Here is an 18,566-nt window from a genome sequence, read left to right as displayed (position 1 = left end):
GACAGGCCCAGGTTCTGGTTCTGGGCCAAAGAGAAGCCTGTTGTTCAGAAGCTTCTTCTCTTCAGACACCATTAGACTTCATCCTAATGCAGGAAGATCCTCACCTCCTCCAAACCAGAATTCAAAGATGCGTTCTAACTGGGCCAAGCTGCTTCCTAACTGGGCCGAGCTGCTTTGTGTTCCAACTGGGCCGAGCTGCTGTGCGTTCCAACGGGGCCAAGCTGCGTTCCAACTGGGCCGAGCTGCTTTGCGTTCTAATTGGATAAAGATGCATTCTAACTGGGCCAAGCTGCTTTATAACCGGGTCAAACTAGTTTCCAGTTTCCGTCAATGTTCAAACTCAGACAATTATTGTAACAAACGTTGATCATGGGGTCGATGTCCTGCAGAGTCAGCTTGGATGTTTGCACCAAGGCAAAAGTTCTGGTACCATTAGGATGGAGTTTCATGATGGTTTTGTTCCAACTAAAGCTCCTCAGTCAGTAAGAGACAATCTTCCTGGACCACAACCTTCTAGCAGAGCTGCTTTAGATACGTCTGTTGGATCTCGTTTCTGAGATTTAAGCTGAAGGAGGTTTTTCTGTCGAGGTCAATCCTCCATCCAGTGACTTCAAAGATCTGTGGACAACATCTGGCTTTCAGAGGCTCCTCCTGAACACCGGGCCCCTATGTCCCCTTTGGCCCCCAGCCTCACGGTGATGGAGATCAGAGCTGAGACCTGCTGGTTCTGGAGATCCGCTTAGTCGGGCTGCAGGGTTGATGTTATCTGGATCATCTCTGTGGTGTCTGAATGCAGGTAGAACGGCATCCTCTGCAGAGCCTCTGCTCCTCGGACTCGTTTTGTGCGGTACTGGGCTCGGTGGACGGGTTCCAATGTGGAGGCGGGATGAGGGGCTCCATTATCCAGGTGGAGGTTCTGTATTCTCCTCCTGGACCCGTTGGGCTGTAGAGCAGAGCAAACATTTTCAAACTGATCATCTCACACTATACTAATCTACAGATGTGGAGCAGAGTAATTACATTTATTCATTTATACATTTATTTACTGAATAAAAATGCCATTTAATTCATCATTTTAAATCTATTTTTAATTATTTCAGCATTTTTCCAGTTTAATGGTAAATGTTTGGATCAATACATTTGTTTATTTTATTTGTCTTTTTTTATTGGATGGAACATTTATATTTATGATTTTATAATTTTCAACATTTCAACCTATGACCCCCCAAAAAGACAAAAAAAATAGACTAAAAACCCTGGAAAAGAATCATTTTAATCATAGCAACTATATATTTTTTTAAATGTTGCTTTTAAATTACATTTAATTAATTACTTCACAGTTTTATATGTATTTTTAACATTATTTTGATATGTGTTATTATTGTTTTGAATGATCAATAAAAACCAAGAAACACCAAACAATAAAATAAGAAAACACCCATAGATATGCAGGTAAACACGCATGTTTTACACAAATAGTTCAAAAAGAATTAGGTAGAAGATATAAACTTTGATATCCTCTCGTTTCTATTTGCAGTTAAAGCCTTCTGTGTTTCCAGAATAATAAAAAAAAAGAAACTGCTCCTTCTTGTGAACCTCTCTTTAATAATTTCTGCATCGAAAACCAACAGCAGCAGTTTATAAAACATCTCAGTTCATCCTTACAGTCATTTTCAATTAGTCTATTTTTTTGTTTAAATCTATTATTTAATTAATCACACACACACTAGCAATACAATTTTTTTTAGGTACTTGGATTGAATGTTATTTTTTTTAAATACCCCCACCCCCATTTTTATAACAAAAATATTTTTTAATTATTGTCTGGAAGTTAAAATGTTCTTGCCTTGAACATAAATTGAACTTTATGTATTATTCTGATATCTTTCATGGCTGTTTTGTAGATAGTGATCCAAACTTCCACACAATAAATCAAACAGTGAAACTGCTTAGTAATCCAGAAAAACATTAAATTGCCCTCAAACAGATTTTAGTAGTGTTTGGTTTTGAGCTAAATTTATCATCAGTGTTGCACCAAGAAATGTAATTTTATGGCCTCGTTTTGAATCAGCATCATCAATAGTCATTTTGATTTCACAATTTTTGTTTTATTATAGTTTGCAAATAGCATGATTAGCAAGATTTTGTGATAATTTATATTTTTGATGCAGCCTGTTTGTTTGCCCAATTCTATATGTATTATTTAATGGTGATTTTTACAATTTAATGGTATGTTTAATATTATTATCATATATGAGATAAATAAATTGACGAGTAAATAAATATTTAATGGTTTATACCTATGAATTTGGACGGGACAGATACTTTCATATACTTTATGTCGTATTGCCCTTCATATATGCAGTGATTGTAATGACTGTGAAATTATCTTCTCAGGAGTTTAGAAGATAAATTTATTTCTGTCATCTGAAATGTATGAGGTGATAAATTATCAATAATTCAGCTTCTTCAGGGTAGTATTTAAATCTGACTTCAATTAATATCTCAGGTTCTCTTTTTATGTTGTCCGTCTAACATTGCTCAAAACCTGCCGTTCGGCTCCAGAACCCGAGGTCGGGCTCCACTGTTCCTCCTTTAGCCTGGGTCCTAAATCCCCTCTGACAGGCGTAGCGTGCAGAGAGGGAAGGGAGGGGGGCATAAGGAAAAGAAGGGGGTGGAAGTGATCTGACTAAAAACAACATGTGATTGTTGGAGCTCACAGGGGCAAAGCAAGCAGCTCGTATTTTTTAGGAGGATGGAGGACAAAGTCTTTCCCATTTAGGACAACAAGTCCAGAGCGCATTGGACTCCTGAGAGACGTGAGGTCATTTCCTTCGCCACTGTGACCCCCCCACCACAGCTGGAGAATGGAGCCTGAACCTCCAGGCCTCCTCTCATCCTTCTCCTCACCATGTTTAGACATCTCTCTCTCTGTCTTCATGGCTTTTCCCCTCCAGCCATGGACGCTCTGAGATTCCTACTCCCACTGTTGACGTCCCACACCTGCAGAGGCCCAGCAGAACATTAGAGGAACTGTTGAGGGCCTCTATAGATCCAGTTTTATGGCTGAAGGTTTGGTTTGGCCACCAAAGGTGTAGTTGTGTGGTGTGAGGGTTCCATCTGGTGGTGTGAGGGCTGCCCCTGCAGCATCAGGAAGGAAATGACCATCTAGTTCCTTTAAGTCAGATTCAGAAGCTGTTCTTGTTCCTCCTGAATCCATCCCATCTGCCCATCCATTAAGCCATCAATCAATCAACATTCATCCATGCATCAATTCATCCATCCATCATTTATTCATAATCAATCCATCCTACATCCATCCGTTTATCATTTATCCATGCATCCACCATTCATCCATCCATCATTCATGCATCCATCATTCATCCATCCATCATTTATTCATAATCAATCCATCACCCATCCATCTATTTATTCATCATTATCCATCATCCATCCATCCATCCAATTATTCATCATCAATCCATCTACCCATCATTTATATCAATCCATCATCCATCCATCCATTATTCATCATGCATCCATTCATCCATCATCCAAGCATCCATCATTCATCCATCCAACAGTTCATCATCAATCCATACATAATTCTTCTCCATCTCATCCAATTGAATCCACAATCTTTTAATGTTAATCCTAAACTGGTTCAGGGTTTTTAGTAGGCAGAACAGTTCTGATCTCTGCAGAGATTCTGGTTTTATTGGACCTTGAGGATCCTTCAGCAGATTCTTGATGGTTTTGGATCCTGAAGATTGAATCTGTTTGTGACTGGTTCCTCTTATTGGATTCCTGGTTCTCCTGAGACAGCCTGTTAAGATCTGGGGTCTGTTTCACAAAGTAGGTTCACTGAAAAATCTTTACGTTTAATAAACCTGACATCAAGGAAACTCTGAGTTTTCCGTTTTACAAAAATAGTTTACTCAACCTCTATTTCTATTACCGTATTAACATTCTTCCCAGAGTTACCCTGGTTGGGATTTTTTTCCTCAGAACCAGGTTTTTCTCAGTAAACTTAGTTGCCTCTGTCTCCTTAAGTAGGAAATGAAATGCTCAACCCAAGAAATTTAATTCACACGATAGTGTCTTACTATTAGCGCTAATTATATTTGAAATGTTGCGGTATCACAAATTGTGACATCATGTGATTGGTCAATGCTTTAGCTAGCAATTGTATACATTTGATATTCCAGCACCACATCACCACCATAAAACACTTAAAACATTTGGTTTGATGGAGGACGAAACTGAAAAGACACGGAACTGTCTAGATCACATTGCTTATGCTTTTGAGCCCATTCACTGTGTGCTGTAGTAAGGAGAGAAGAGACAGTTTTGGAGCTGGTGTTCTCACTGTTCTTGCTAACCTACAAGGAAATGCATTTTTTCCTTGTTAAAATAAAGTTTTTTTTAAACAAAACTACATTCATCATATCAAGAATAAACATTCTAGATATCTAAAAATGTATGTCAACTCTCCACATTCATACACTGGTCATCATTTGTATTATTTTGGTTAGGAAGAAATCTATTTCAGATCTTATAGATACATATTCAGTAAAGCTGATAAATGCCACTTAAAAAGTCTAAACATTTCTTGGTATATGAAACGTAATTCTTAATAGTACAATCTATTTTTTTACTGTCTGAAATTGTTTTTCTGCTGCAAAAATGTATGCCAAAACAGCCTGCCATACTAGAGTTCATATAGATTTATGCATTAAGTCTTACTCCATTAAACTCTCCTTTGCAGCTGTAGTGCTGTTGCTCTTTCTTTTAAACAATTATCCAGTATTTTTAATTCTTCATTAAAATCTCTAGTTCCAGTGTTGTGAAATAGGCACTTCCTCTTCCTTGTTGCCATGGTGACCTGTTGAATTGGTGCTCCACTGATAATGGCCTTATATTTGTTACACATGCACTCAACTCAAAGTGAACCTACTCAGGCTTGATTTTGAACTAACTCACTAAACTTAGTTTTCGACCTCAGGCTTGATGAGTTCAAAGTTGAGGATTAGAGTCTAATTTGTTAAACCTGCTTTTTGCAACTGGCCTCAGCTTTTGAATTTATGTGGCTTTAAGGATGAAAAAACTGTTCCATGAAAACTTAACAGTGTGTGTGTCTGAGGTTCTCTGTTACTATTCTTTACTAATCATTTTTTCTCTCCTTGCTGTCCTTTAGAACCTGGGATTAGTTTGCCCCTGCTTCTCCCGTCCTTGTAGATCGGCCTTTCAGAGCCAAGACTTTTGGATGAGCAGCTACAGTCACAGTATCACTGCTCCCCAGTAAACCCGGAAACTGAGACACTTCTTCCTCATCCTCCCTCCATCCTCCATGAACCGTTCAGGGACTCTGTTCAATAAATTCCTGGTTTCTCTTTATTTTTGGAACAAATTGTGCCCTGAGTTCCACTGGGGTGGATAAAAGCCTCCATGGTTGTGTTTCATTTGTTGGTCTTGTAGATGATGTTGTGGGGCTCTGCAGCAGCCGGTGGTTTAGTTCCGATCCGGTCTTGTTCTTATAGTTGCAGTTGTTGTCTTAGTTCCCTGTAATTGGTTGTTAGGAACTATTTAATACACCAAACTTCTCGTTAAGGTCCGATTCTGTTTCCTTTCAAAATGGTTAAAATTTCATCATTCATAATTAATATAATATTCAAACTTAATGTTCTCTGGATTGGACTTCTGAATCAAAGAAAATCGGTCCTTTACCATGGTCACTGCAGGCAGGAAACAATGCTCCCACCTCTGCATTAGAGATTAACCAATCAGTGTCCAAAAAAATTATCCTTCATCGTTGAACTTTTTGTTAAACGTTACCCAAGACGGATCTGCACTAGAAACGGAGCCTAAAGTAGGTCAGGTGAGTTCTGACCCTTCAGTGGGCCGTTTATTTGTCTGACTGGTTCTGGTCGGATTTCTTGTTTTGACTGTAATGTTTGCTTTCAAAGTTTCCAGCAGGTTAAAGTCCGACCCAGTGTGTGGTACCTCTTAAACTGGTATCACTTACCTCCTGAGGTCCAAAAGGCCTTTTTGTGACCAAAGCCCAGTTCTGATGCAGCAGACTCTGTTGATATTGACAGAGAGATGGACTAATGGGTCCAGATGTGTTCAAGGTGGGAAAACTTTTGCTGCCTGATAACCGGGTCTCTGATCTTAGTTTGTTTTTTACTGAAATTCTAGAAGATTAACATCCTTTGGAGATTTATTGATTTATGAAGCATTTTCTCACAGGAGGAGGGGAGGATCCTCCTGCATTAATTTAATGGCGTCTGAGGAGAAGAAGCGTAATCATAACTCTCTCATTGCTAGATCTATCCCGACCAGAACCGGGTTAATGTGACGTTAGAGAAAAACATCAGAACCACAAAGATTTGTCAGTTTCTCCTGAAATACTTTTATTTCAAATGAATATGAGGAGATGATACGGTTTGACTCCAGATAAATTTAAGTTTAAAGTAAGAAAAAACTTATTTATTTTATTCTCCATCTATTGATTTGATTTTAAAGGCGTACATCTTGGTCCAATCGTCTCGGTAAGTTCTGATTACAGGTCCAAATTCTTTAGGGTTGATCCGTTTCTGTAGCGACTGGAGATCCCGTGATGAAGATGTTCTGCCTCCCTGTGGACTCATATGGTCCAAACAGAACCTTCTTGACACTAAATCAGAGTTTAAATTCTAATGCTGGTCGCTCAGATGTATCCGACCTGATACCAGAACCAAGGTTTCTGACTGGTTAATGGGTCAGGTTCTGGAAGGAGGAGGACACTGCTGATTGGTCCAAACTGCATCATGACATCATCAAGGCTTCTTCTGTACATGCTAAGTCTGACTGCAGCAGATCAGAACCAGCAGGATCTAGTTGTGGATGTTTGCTGTTTTTGGAGCAGAAATAAAGACTCGGAACCAGAACCGGTTAGCTTTTCTTTACTGGGAAATTAAACTAGTCCAGAGATTAAAACCAGTTCAGCTTCCTTTACTCAGAACTTACTCCATCAGTCACCGGGGGAGACGGTCCAGTCAGAAATACAGGCACTTTGGTGAGCAGGCCGAGAACCTGGACCTGTCACCATGGCAACAGCCTGCAGAAGCAGGGCTGTGCCATGGCGAGGCCTAAAGGCCACATGAGGCTCAGTGGAGGCAGACAGAGAAGATGATTGGTCCAGATGGTGAAAAACCTGGCCCAGCACCAGTACTACGAGCTGGTCCTGAAGTTACCATTAAAACCAGTTTATTAATAAACAAACTCCCAGCCAGAGAGCATCCAGTGGTTCTGATCCAAATGATTGTTTCTTTGAGCTGATTGCTCAGATTAAAAAACATCCTGAAAATAAATGTTCTGGTAAAAGTATGCAACTCCAGTTGCCTCTGATGAAATTTAACCAGCAGAACCTGATCTAAATACCTGAACCAATTCACACCTTTTCCTCCCAAAACCAGAGCCAGTACCAGGGTCCAGCAGGAGCACAGTTTCTATGGACTGAACGGTACCAGCTGAAACCAGCCTGCCAGGTTTGTCTTTAGGAACCAGAACCTGAATATTTTACTGATCCCAATGTAAAACCGGGATGGAGCTGGGACCAGAACCCAGCAGTTCTGGTGAGTTAAACAGAACCTAAAGATGGGGATCTGGGTTCTTCTCCATCGGTACCAGATAAGCATCACAGAACCAACAATAAAACACCTTCAGCTAAAATCGCATCATTGCTATAAATAAGTTACATTTTCATGCATAAGTTTCAGACGGTTTTGCTCTGAGGTCCGGCACAGTGGACCCCCACCCCCCCAATCAGTCATTCCTCTTTGGGATAACGCTGCAGTGGCTCCTCCACCTCGATCACCTCCACCACCAGGTTCCGGATCTCCTTCACGCAGTCCAGCGGCTGGACTCCAGAACCTTCCGGAGAGGACGGGGTGTCGCTTGGTTCTGCTGGACTCTCCACAGCTGCTCCGGCTCCAGCTGCCTCCGTCTGAACCTCAGAGGACGGTTCACCAGCCGAGGTCTGGTCCTCAGATGGTTCTTCTGGGCTCCCAGCTGATTCGACCACGTCTAGAATTTCTGAGGTCTCTGGGGTTCCGGTGGTTGACTCCAGGTCCGAACGGGGCGAGTCGCTCCCTACGGACACGTTCATGGAATTTGGATCCGAGGCGGAGATGGACTCTTCCACCTTCAGCCTCAGCAGGGAGTCTTCTGCTCCCTCGCCACCAGGGGGAGCCTCTAACTGGATTCCTGGGTTCTGGTTCTGGCTCGGGTCTGTTTCCTCGCTGGCAGCTGCAGGTTGAGACCCGGTTTCTTCAGCTGCAGGTTGAGATCCGGTGTCTTCAGCTGCAGGCTTAATGGGTTCGTTGGTTCCATCCAGAACTGGTGCTTCTGAAGCTTGACTTTCTGCAGCAGCTGACGGTTCTGCTAAAGTGTTTTCTGCAGAACCTTCTGTTTTCTGGGTCTCTGGTTCAGCTGCTGATTCAGGTTCTTCTACTTGGACCAGAACCGATGTTTCCTGGATCTCCGCTGGCTCTGCCGTCTCTGGCTGGACGTCTGTCTTCAGCTCTTCTTTGCTGCTTTCTTCTACCTTCACTGTTTGGACCGGTTCCTCTGCCTGCCGACCGACGGTTCTCGTCGGATCCTCGGTTGGTTCCAACTTCTCCTGCGGCTGGTCTGCCTCCTTGCCCGGACTGAGGGGCAGACCGTTGACGCTCAGAGGAGAGGGAGGAGTCTGAGAGGTGGACCTGGTGGGGAGTTGGGCAGGGCTGCCTGGTGTGGACACGGAGGACAGGCTGGAGCGGCTGTTCCTCACAGAGAGGTTGTGCTTCTTCAGGGCTGCGGCTTCCTTCACCACTGCAGGGCAAGAGGAGAAACAGGAGGTTAACAGGAGGACAAAGAGGAGGAGGAGGGGTGTCCTGGACCGGTTCCTACCTTTAGAGACCTCCTCATCTAAGATTTGCAGGAGGATGTTTTCATAAACGTTCTCTATGTGGATGAAGCTGGAGTAGTCTGCATAGATGGTGGATTCCAGACCCTGAAGTTCCTGTAAGGATGACAGAGACAGATGATCAAAGGAGGTTCTGTTTTCTTCTGCAGCCTCCTAGATTAACCAGACATCTCCTGGATTAACCAGACATCTAGTCAGTGCAGTCTTTCATCCACGGTTTGATCTTCATTTTCTTTTGACTCTTAGTCAAAGCAAGCAGTGATCAAATGGAAGACAAACAATAGATTATGACATTTTTGGCATGATCTGTTTTTAACAGATATTTCTAAATACCTTTTATTGAATTTTGGGCCGTAGAGAAACAACCAGCAGTAAAAATCTTTTCGCTGCTTTAAGCATTTTTTTATTTTTTCGAGTCTCACCATGTCAATAGTCCAGCAAATGGTTCCGCCTGGTAGGACAGTCCAGTTTTATATCACCAAAGGAATAAATATGCTACTAAACTAATCCTCATTATTGGGGGTTTATATACTGTAGACTGGATCAGAGTTTTGGTGGTCCATCCCCCCCAACAACATGCTCAGCTTTGCAGATGCCTCTCAGCTCTATGGACTGATCAAACATTGTTTAGAGCAATGCTCCAATAATCCAGAAGAAAACCAGATTAAAGCAGCTGATTGGTTCATTCATGCTGAACAGGACTGATCAGACCTATGAAAGGCAGCTGAGGTGGTCCTGTCCTCGAAAAAAAGGGGCGACCATGAGGGAGAAATGAGAAGACCCGATGTTCTGAGATTTAAGAACCAGGAAAAAACATGATGGTTCTTTCAACAAGAAGCCCATTGTCCTATTGTCAATGAAATGTTGGTTTAGTAAAACAACAGATTTCAATGTTGTGGAAAATACAGGAGCCCCGATCATCACTGATTTGGTCTCCTGCTCAACAATACATCTGAATTATTAACTAATTTAAAACCAGAGTGAGAGGAGCAGGCAGTGCTCAAAATTTAAGGAATCAGTCCTGTCCTGTGAAGCCAACCAGCTCTAGGTGTATTAGCCTCCACCTCCCTCCATTAAGTTGCTGCAGAGCTCCTAAAGCATGCCTGTGGATCAGCCGCACATTGATCGTATTTATCCACTGCCAGCTGTATGTGGTGCATATTCGCCCCAAACCGCTTCCTGTTGATTTGGACTTTAGGACCTGATTGAGGCTCAGAACCAGAAACCTGGCTGTCTGTGTTTCTGCAGTCTTACCGCTTTGCAGGAGTCAGCCAAGTTCTTCTTAATGAAGGGCAGCGTGATGGAGACCAGAGCATCCTGGAAGATCCTCTTCCTCACCGTGCTGCTGTCATAGTCGTATTGCTGCAGTGAGAGGAGGTCAGAGGTCATTGGGAGTAATGGGTCATGGTGATAAACCCAAACATATTTAAATTAGCTCAGACACTCATCACCAATTTCTCAGCTTCATGGATAATTGAATAATAAAGACGCTAAAGTGAAAGAAAAAGGTGAAATGCATCGATTTAGGTCTCAATCCACCACAGCAGCTTTTTCACAGTTGATAATGAACCGCAGCAGACAGCAGAATATAAAATAAACTCAGTAATCATTTTTGAATCATAAAAGTCCCACATTTAACTATTTATTTTACTTTCAACAGCATAAAAAATTTATTTTAATAAAAAAAAAACCGACCACTAATGAATGATTTCTACCTGCAATTACATTAGGCAACAACTAGGTGGCACTATGAAATCACTGCTAAACCAGCAGTGTGTAGAGCACCAACACACCTACTAACTTTCATTTTAGTCCAATTAAAGTATTCAGTCAAGAAATTACTGAATTAAAAATAAGTATGTATTAAGCTGCATACTGAAAGTACTGTACTAAAGTACTAAACAATTGGATTATTAGAATATTGAAATAATCAACTAATGTAGTAGTCGATTGTTAACTGGAGTATAGAGACTAAAACGCGCCTTTACCGGATAGATCAACCAACCTATAGTAGAAATTATACCAGAATTGTAAAAAGATATATAATATACTATATCCCGAATGCCTCAAGTGAAAAAGTTTTAGTTTAATTCTTTAAAAAAAATCTTCTTAAAGGAATCATTTACTATCCAATTATTAATTAATTATTATCATTAGTTGCCACCTAGAATAGTTTATGGATCATAACATCTGAGATGTAAAATGATGTAATCAAGACGGTGGTAATTCTGGTATTTTAAAGTATGAAATACAAATAAAAACATGAAAGCACATTCAAGCAGAAGAAAAATGTTTCTGAATATCCTTTACGGTCCGTGATAACTGAAAGGAAACAAACATCCAGCTCCAGTATCTATTGAACTTCCACCTGATTGGGAGGAGCCAGAATGCTTACTCATGTAAAAGTAATGATACTCTCACAACAATACTACAGTAAAGTACAAATAAATACTCCTACTGTGTTTCCTAAAGTTCCTGAAGTAAATGTAAGTAGTTAACACCTCCTCTGCTGCTGACACACTGCAGGGTGGAGAGATAATAGGAATAAGCTCAGAGAAGCTGCTGCTGTTGAAGACCAACATCTCAGACGGTTCCTGAAGGTCCAGTTTAACGTTAGAACAGAACAGAAACCCAACAGTTCCACACAAAGGTCAGAATCATGAGCCAGAAACATTCTCTGTGTAAACAAAGATGGCTGCAGGACGCTGTCCTCTGACAGAGGAGACCAGAGCAGAGGTATCAGGTCAGACTCAACAGAACCAGAACACAGCAGACCAGCACCAAGCCCAGCATAAGCTTTAAAGCACGGTGGTGGACACATGATAATGTGGGTTCTCCCTCACTATATGATACCATGTCTGACAGCTGCAGCTGGGTCCAAACCCGGTTGTCAACAGAACACTGACCCAGAACCACACAGAGATCAGCTGAGAGGAAGTGGTCAAGTCAAAGTCTAGCCCTGATTGTGTGAGAGAGGGACTGACCTTCAGAACCCGGTGTTTGGCCTTCTCCACAGCGGTGCCGGCCGTCTCCGGGTTTTCCTCCACGGCTTTCTTCAACATCAGCTCGAAGGTGTATGCCGCGTTCTCCACCAGCTGGACAGACCAACAGAACCTCATCAGAACTGGATCTTCTCAAACATGTAGAACTGTGGGAGGAGTACCAGGTACTACCTGCTGCAGGTCAATCTGAGCTCTGTGGATCACGGCTGTGCTGGTGCAGAACCCAAACCTCTCCTGCAGGTTCTGGAGTCTGTCCTGCACACTGTTGATCTGGTGGTAGCAGCTCAGCAGGTTGGGTCGGGCCATCTCAGCCAGCGCCTGAGGAAGGACAAGAACCTTGGTTCAGACTGGATCTGTACTTAGAGGATGATCTGGACCAGCTCAGTTTTCCAGAACAAAGCCAACCTTTTTCAGCGCCTCGTTGTCCACTCCGCTCTGGACATCCTCGCACACCTGGTTCATTTTGGTTTCAATCAGCTGCTGCCCCTCCAGAAAACCTGCGCTGATGGGATCCATCAGCTCCTCCAGCATAGAGCCCAGAAAGGGTTGGACGGACTCGGAACACAGCTGCTCTGCAGGCTCCGACACCTTGGCTGGAACAATGAGAAATGGATCAGAACCGAGCCTGCAGCACCACTCAGACCTTCATGCTGCTCCACAGATGGTTCCGTTACCTCGGACCTTCTCCTCCAGCTGCCGTCTGGTGTTAAGGATCTGGTCCATGTCGGACCTCATCAGAACATCCAGCTGCTGGGCCGACGTCCTGCACTCCTCCTTCAGAGCCGACAGTCCCTCCAACAGCCTCTCCTGGACCAGGAAGTAGGCCGCCTCAATCGTCTGAGGAGAGTCCGTTTAAAGCTCAGGAAGGTTCTGATTGTTCAACCCACCGGTTCTGATTACAGGTTGTGATTGGACTCACCGAGAACCAGACCTTCTTCTTCTCCGTCTTCTTGGCTTTAAGGTGAGGCAGCAGGTCTTTGCTCAGCAACGGCAGCAGCTTCTCCATCACCATGTTGGCCATCACCTGGAACCAGAACCATTCAGAAGGTTAGAGTCCAGTAAACCCGTTTAGAAGGTACCAGTTTCATCCTTTCAAAGAGCTCCAGAGGTTAGTCACATGTTTCATCACTTGTTCCAGGCGGTTCCCCTCAGATGAAGGTGGAGAGGTCAGAACTTTTTAAATAAAAAATTGTAATTCTTCACAATTGTTAAGGAAAAAAGGTCCATCCTCCATTATTCCATCCCACAGTTCAGGAACCTCTGAGGTCCACATCTACTCTGACCAACAACAGCCCAGCAGTTCTGGCTGGTACTGCTGAGCTGCGAGACTTAATATTAGGAGATGTTGGAAATAAGGGTTTTTAAACCCAAGCAGCGCTCCACAGCAGTGGCAGCATCATGCTGTGGGACAGAATAATGAAGATGGAAGTCCAGGTACATCAGCCTCTCCAGCAGGAACCAGCTGGACGTTCTTAGCGGATAACAACCCAGACACTGATCCAAACTGATTGTAGAACGCAGGGGTTCCCAAAGTGGGGACCAGGACCCCCCGGGGGACCCCTACTTTAAGAACCCCAGTTTAATGGATCAAACATTGTTAATTATAAAGAAAATTTCTGTTCTGTCCTTGACAGGACCAGACCAGGAGAAGCAGCTAGATCAAGGTGGTCAGATGTTCCTCGCTGCCCACAAGAAGCAGATTCAAACCAAGTCACCTCAGAACAAACAGGTGCAGCTGAACAATGAGCTCAGGGTCCATGTTCTGATGGAGGTGTGGCCTGAAAACCGACACCCAGTCATTCCAGTCATTTCTCAGCTGGGACTGAACTGCTGCCTCATATTCAAACTATGAGCTGCGCCTGTTTGTTGGCAACAGGAAGCAGGAGTTCTGCCGATCCGCTCTGCAGGCGGTAAGCTCAGCTTCCTGAGAGCAAACAAACAACAACAGCAGACACAATGGAGCGCTCCCAGAGCAGCGCGTGGGCGGGTTCCTGTCCCGCTTTAGAGGGAAACGCAGCCGAGGGGGAAAACGTAACAAAGAATAGAGGAGAGCTGATCTCCTCCAGGGACTCAGACATTATTCTGATCAGAACTTCCTCTGGATCTGAGTCTGCATCCTGTGTTACTTTGGACCTTTTGATCGAAATGCAGCAAATATTTACCAAATTAGCAGGTTGTTTTTTATGAAAGGGTCGATTAACGTTTCAGATTTTAAACAACTTTTATTTAGTAAGACTGAGATAAACGGCTCTGCTGCTCTAGAAGCAGACAGAAGGTTTTCCTTCAAATATTGACGGATAAAACAACCGATCTGCTGGAAAAGTTAAAAACTTATAAAGCTTAAAAACTAAAAGACAAACAGCTTCATCTGTAGGAAACATTATCAGTGAAACAAAAGGTCCAAAAAAAGTAACAGAATTAAAAACAAAACAAAAAATACATTAAAAGAATAAAACTATTTAAGCTTCAGATAAAAAACACAATATGGAATTTAAAGTAAAATATTACATTTATAAATGTAGAAAATCGGGAGCTGTTTAAGGACCTGATAAATGTTAACGTCTCCGGTCCTGATTTAAAGTTTCTGCACATCCAGGTTTTCAGGATGTTTGTCCCACAGCCGGGAAACATAATTCTGCCTTGTTTGGTTCTGGTTTTGATCAACAGCTCTGGAACATGTCAAGTCCAAAGACTGACTGGTTCTGTACAAACCGGCACCAAGATGGTTTAAAATGACCAGTTGTTCTGCTGCGGGTCAGAACCTTGGAAGCAGAGCCTGACTGAACATGAGCTGGTGAAACAAAGCATTGTCTGGCCCGTAGATGGAACCCATATCAGAATCAACCCAAATGTCATTTTTATTGCTTAATGTTTGAGATCAGTCTGATATCAGATCAATCTGCATCGGCCCGACCCAGAAATGACCTACACACATACACATCCTAGAGCACACATCTGGATACTGAATGAAAGCGTAGAACAGAACTCTGAGGAACCCACAGACTACATGATGAACTTTAAACCCGCCTCAGAACCAATCTGACAGAATATTCCGGAAGAAGAACCGCAGACATTAACCCTAATTAGGCCTCTCAGGTACCAGACGTCTGGGATCTAAGGGGACTGATGGGGAGAAAGCCCGGCTTCAGGGTCAGAACAACAGGGAGACTTCTGGAGGAGGACCTACCCTGACGTCGCTCCCGATCAGCATGTCCCACACCTGGTATTTGTCTCGGTCCTGTCGGTAGAGCTGGATGGCCTTCAGGAAGGCCTGGACTTCACACGTCTTCTTCTTCAGGAAGTCTGAGGATGAGAAGCAAAATCGGGTGAGTCTGTGGTGTCCTTCACCACCAAACGCTCTGTGGGAGCATCAAACACAGGTTTCCAAGGTGCTCGGATGAGCCTGTCACCATGGCAACTGGAGGAAAGCCATTTAACCTTCAGCTGAGCAGCAAACTGCAGACAATCTGAAACAGTTCCTGCAGCTCAGTGAGGAGAGACAGAGGTGGAAACATCTGGTTTCAGCTTCCTCACCGGGAAACCTGTAGATGTTCAGCAGCTTCCTGGATCCATCTCTGATACTTAAAGGAAGAAAACATCCAGCCTGCCTGTAGATGACCTCATTGTTACTCATGTAAATACATCTGGATCAGCTCCAGAGCTTAAATGAGTCCAGATGTTTAGATTTACTCTGAAACCATATAAAAACTACAAGATCTGGTGTCAGGTTTTATTCCCGCTCTGGTGCAGGTAGACCAAAACAGGTAGAAAAAGACAAATCAAATCAGAAGGAGTGTTTTCTGATTTGCTTTGCTTCTGCAGATGTTTGGTACCAGGTTCTGGTTGTGTTCAGATGGATTCATGACTGAAGATACATCAACTAATAAGAGCTGCTTCAGACCTTTTTAATTATCTGCTTTATCCCATTCTTTGTTTTCACCGAGTTAGTGAGTAAGAGGAGCACACCTTGATCAGTCAGAGTTTCCCACCTTGGTTCTGGTGCTTGATGCAGTCCGATAGGATGGAGAGGAAGGCCGCCTGCTTGGCCTGCTGCCTGAAGCAGAAGTAGGAATCCCTCCTGTAGGGCAGGCGGAGGTAAACCGGGAACTGCCCCGGCATCCCTGACAGAGGAGGAGCAAACTCCTCCTTCACACCTGGAGTAGAAGAAGAAAGGCGCCGCGTTAGACTCCTGATGAACATCCACATCCAGCTCAACCAAAACTCGTCAGTAATCTCCCTTTGTTTCCTGTCTGGCTTCATGAAGCTACAACAGTGGATTATTTGAAGAAAAGGATTTAAAACTAACTTCATTCTTTTAGATTAACTTAATTCCTGTCATCTTAACTGATGACAGTTTTTCATCGAGCAAAGTGTTGGATTCAGAAAGCCGCTGATCTCAGAGTGGAACTATTTCACCACCCAGCCACCATTGGTCACGCTCATTTTACAAACAGAAGAAGACGAGTTCAGGCGCCTCCACAGAGAAAACATGCAGCCAGACTGGCTCTGATGACACTTTTATCTTCTAAAGCTCCCAAAAAATAAAGAACTGGGAACATAATAATTTAGCTTTTAACTTTAATTATAACCAACATTTGGATGAAATAAGAAGATGATGCAGAGCTGGTTTATGGTTTCATTTCAGCAGATCTGCTCTGCTCTCATGTTCCAGATGTTTCCACACAGACGTCTGCAGAAACTGGCAGGACGACCTCAGATGGTTTATTATGGATAGATCTTCAACACCAACAGGGCTGCAAATACGGATCAGGGTCCAAATCAAACCTTCCTTTGAGTTTTTTAAGACTAAACTTAAACTGATGCTTCAAAGGCAGAAAGCAGCTGAGTTAGGGGTCTGAAACACCAAGTCAAATATGGGTCTGTCTTCTGGTTCTTCTCAGTGAATCCGATCCGAATCATTCAATGGGGAAAACAGATCAAACCGTTTCCAAATGTGTTTCCTTGTTCTTTAGAGCACAATGAAGGAACCAAATAAGCAAATCATAACAATTAGGGGTGGAACGGTTCACAAAATCCACGGTTCGGTTTGGTTCACGGTTTCTGCCCAGCAAATACATCCAGGTGGGGCCCATATGGGCCTCACTTGGGCTAGATGGGCTTCAGCTGGGCTTGGGCTCAGGGTGGGCTCTGTTGCTGGGACCCATGTGGGCAGTAGATGGGCTAGACCAAGCATGGGCAATAGGTGGGCTCCAGCTGGGCACGGTTTACAAATTCAAAATGGTCAAATAGACATGTTATATAACAGCCACTGAAAGGTCTCCTTTTTTATGCTATTTTATTTATTTATTTTTAAGAAGTAAAAGTCTTTAATCCCACACTAATCCAGCCTACATAAATGATACATTTATAAATCATTTAAATAATTGTAATTTAAATCACTGCACAACCCCCCTTTCAGTGAAGCGGCTGAAAATTTAGATCTCAAAATTTTACTGAGATGACAGATCAATATGTTTCATAATAAACCGGCCCTGATCAGTATTTCATATTCTAAAAGTTTTTAATGTCTCTTCCTTTATTGTTTTCACACAGGTGAATTCTACTTTCATACTGATACACTGGAATTAATGTAAAACCAAATAGTATGTGCTTTGTTATTTTATTATTTGATGTATAGCTTAATGATTATACACTCTTCATTTAGTTAATTCTGTTCTAACATCACCACGCTGTGGATTAACTAGCTTTTAAGAGCTTTTTAAAAAAATTATGTTTTGCTACGATGTCTTGTAAACAAAGGATGCTAAGAATTTAGTATTTCATTTATTGTGGCCTTTATTAACAAACTTTAGAAGGGGAAAAATAAATTACCACAATTCTCAATTCAGTCACTAGGGGGCAGTGAACACGAAACAGGGGAGCGTTTATAATGTTCATATTTTAATAATTTCACAACTAAATTAGTATCTTGAAAATCACCCAAGCTAACTAAACAAATACGAAAATGGTCTGAAACAGAACTAAACCTTGGAGCGTCCAGGATCATCCAGTAGTCTTGCTAACAAAACAGTTCTATTTCAACCGGAAGTGGATTCCGACACCACGCTTAGCCGGAAGTTAACGGGGGCCGTCTGTGCACATAGCCTATTTAACTCTGGCCATTTCTCAATATGTGTTCTTGAGCGTTCTCGTGTGCTCGTGTACTCGTGACACGTCATCAGCCTCAGCCCGGGTACCGTTCCAATTCTCAAGAACGCCAGATCGAGAACACAACAAATCCCCGGATGTTGTTCTCACCCCGCCCTCTTTATCGAGCATACATCAGAGCAGACTTGTGCGTTCTTCAGACTGACCGCTTCCCCAGAATGCTCCGCGGCCGCAGCTTGATTCAAGACAGCGCTCACAGTGTTAAGTTAAACATTCCCTTTTCTGCTGCTGTTGTTCTTCAAAAGAATGTTTTGAAATCGTTTGACGCGATAACATTATACATTTAAGCCTCCCTGTGTGGTCTGTTTACAGAGTTAGTGCAAAATTTAAAAAAAAAGTCCGACGTTGAGCGGACCAGAGTGACCAGCAGACCTCCGAGGGTAACCGCAGCCAGGGCTAAATTTACCCCGTCTGTAGTGCACTTTTCTCGGTCTAGTTATGTGTGAACT

The 18,566-nt window shown here is 42.8% G+C and overlaps 2 protein-coding genes across 2 annotated transcripts in view; one reads left to right on the top strand and one right to left on the bottom strand.

Moving 5' to 3' along the window:
- Positions 1-6,250, top strand: part of kifap3 (kinesin-associated protein 3) — a 34,474-nt gene extending 28,224 nt beyond the window's left edge. Inside the window, exon 21 of the mRNA XM_015391590.1 lies at positions 5,198-6,250. Coding sequence (XP_015247076.1) covers positions 5,198-5,238 — 41 coding nt within the window. The 3' untranslated portion in view covers positions 5,239-6,250. The remainder of the gene's footprint in view (positions 1-5,197) is intronic.
- Positions 6,251-6,501: 251 nt separating this feature from the next.
- fam129a (family with sequence similarity 129 member A) overlaps positions 6,502-18,566 on the bottom strand; it is a 36,152-nt gene continuing 24,087 nt past the window's right edge. Inside the window, exons 5-14 of the mRNA XM_015391589.1 lie at positions 15,939-16,103; positions 15,137-15,252; positions 12,869-12,973; positions 12,624-12,786; positions 12,355-12,542; positions 12,121-12,267; positions 11,932-12,042; positions 10,202-10,309; positions 8,932-9,043; positions 6,502-8,853 (exon numbers count right to left, since the gene is read on the bottom strand). Coding sequence (XP_015247075.1) covers positions 7,811-8,853; positions 8,932-9,043; positions 10,202-10,309; positions 11,932-12,042; positions 12,121-12,267; positions 12,355-12,542; positions 12,624-12,786; positions 12,869-12,973; positions 15,137-15,252; positions 15,939-16,103 — 2,258 coding nt within the window. The 3' untranslated portion in view covers positions 6,502-7,810. The remainder of the gene's footprint in view (positions 8,854-8,931; positions 9,044-10,201; positions 10,310-11,931; positions 12,043-12,120; positions 12,268-12,354; positions 12,543-12,623; positions 12,787-12,868; positions 12,974-15,136; positions 15,253-15,938; positions 16,104-18,566) is intronic.

This window comes from Cyprinodon variegatus, unplaced genomic scaffold (genome assembly GCF_000732505.1).
Source record: "Cyprinodon variegatus isolate N-32 unplaced genomic scaffold, C_variegatus-1.0 Scaffold550, whole genome shotgun sequence".
In the NCBI taxonomy this organism is placed as follows: Eukaryota; Metazoa; Chordata; class Actinopteri; order Cyprinodontiformes; family Cyprinodontidae; genus Cyprinodon; species Cyprinodon variegatus.
Note: the sequence above shows the minus strand (reverse complement) of the source record. Positions and strands in the feature narration are given on the sequence as shown.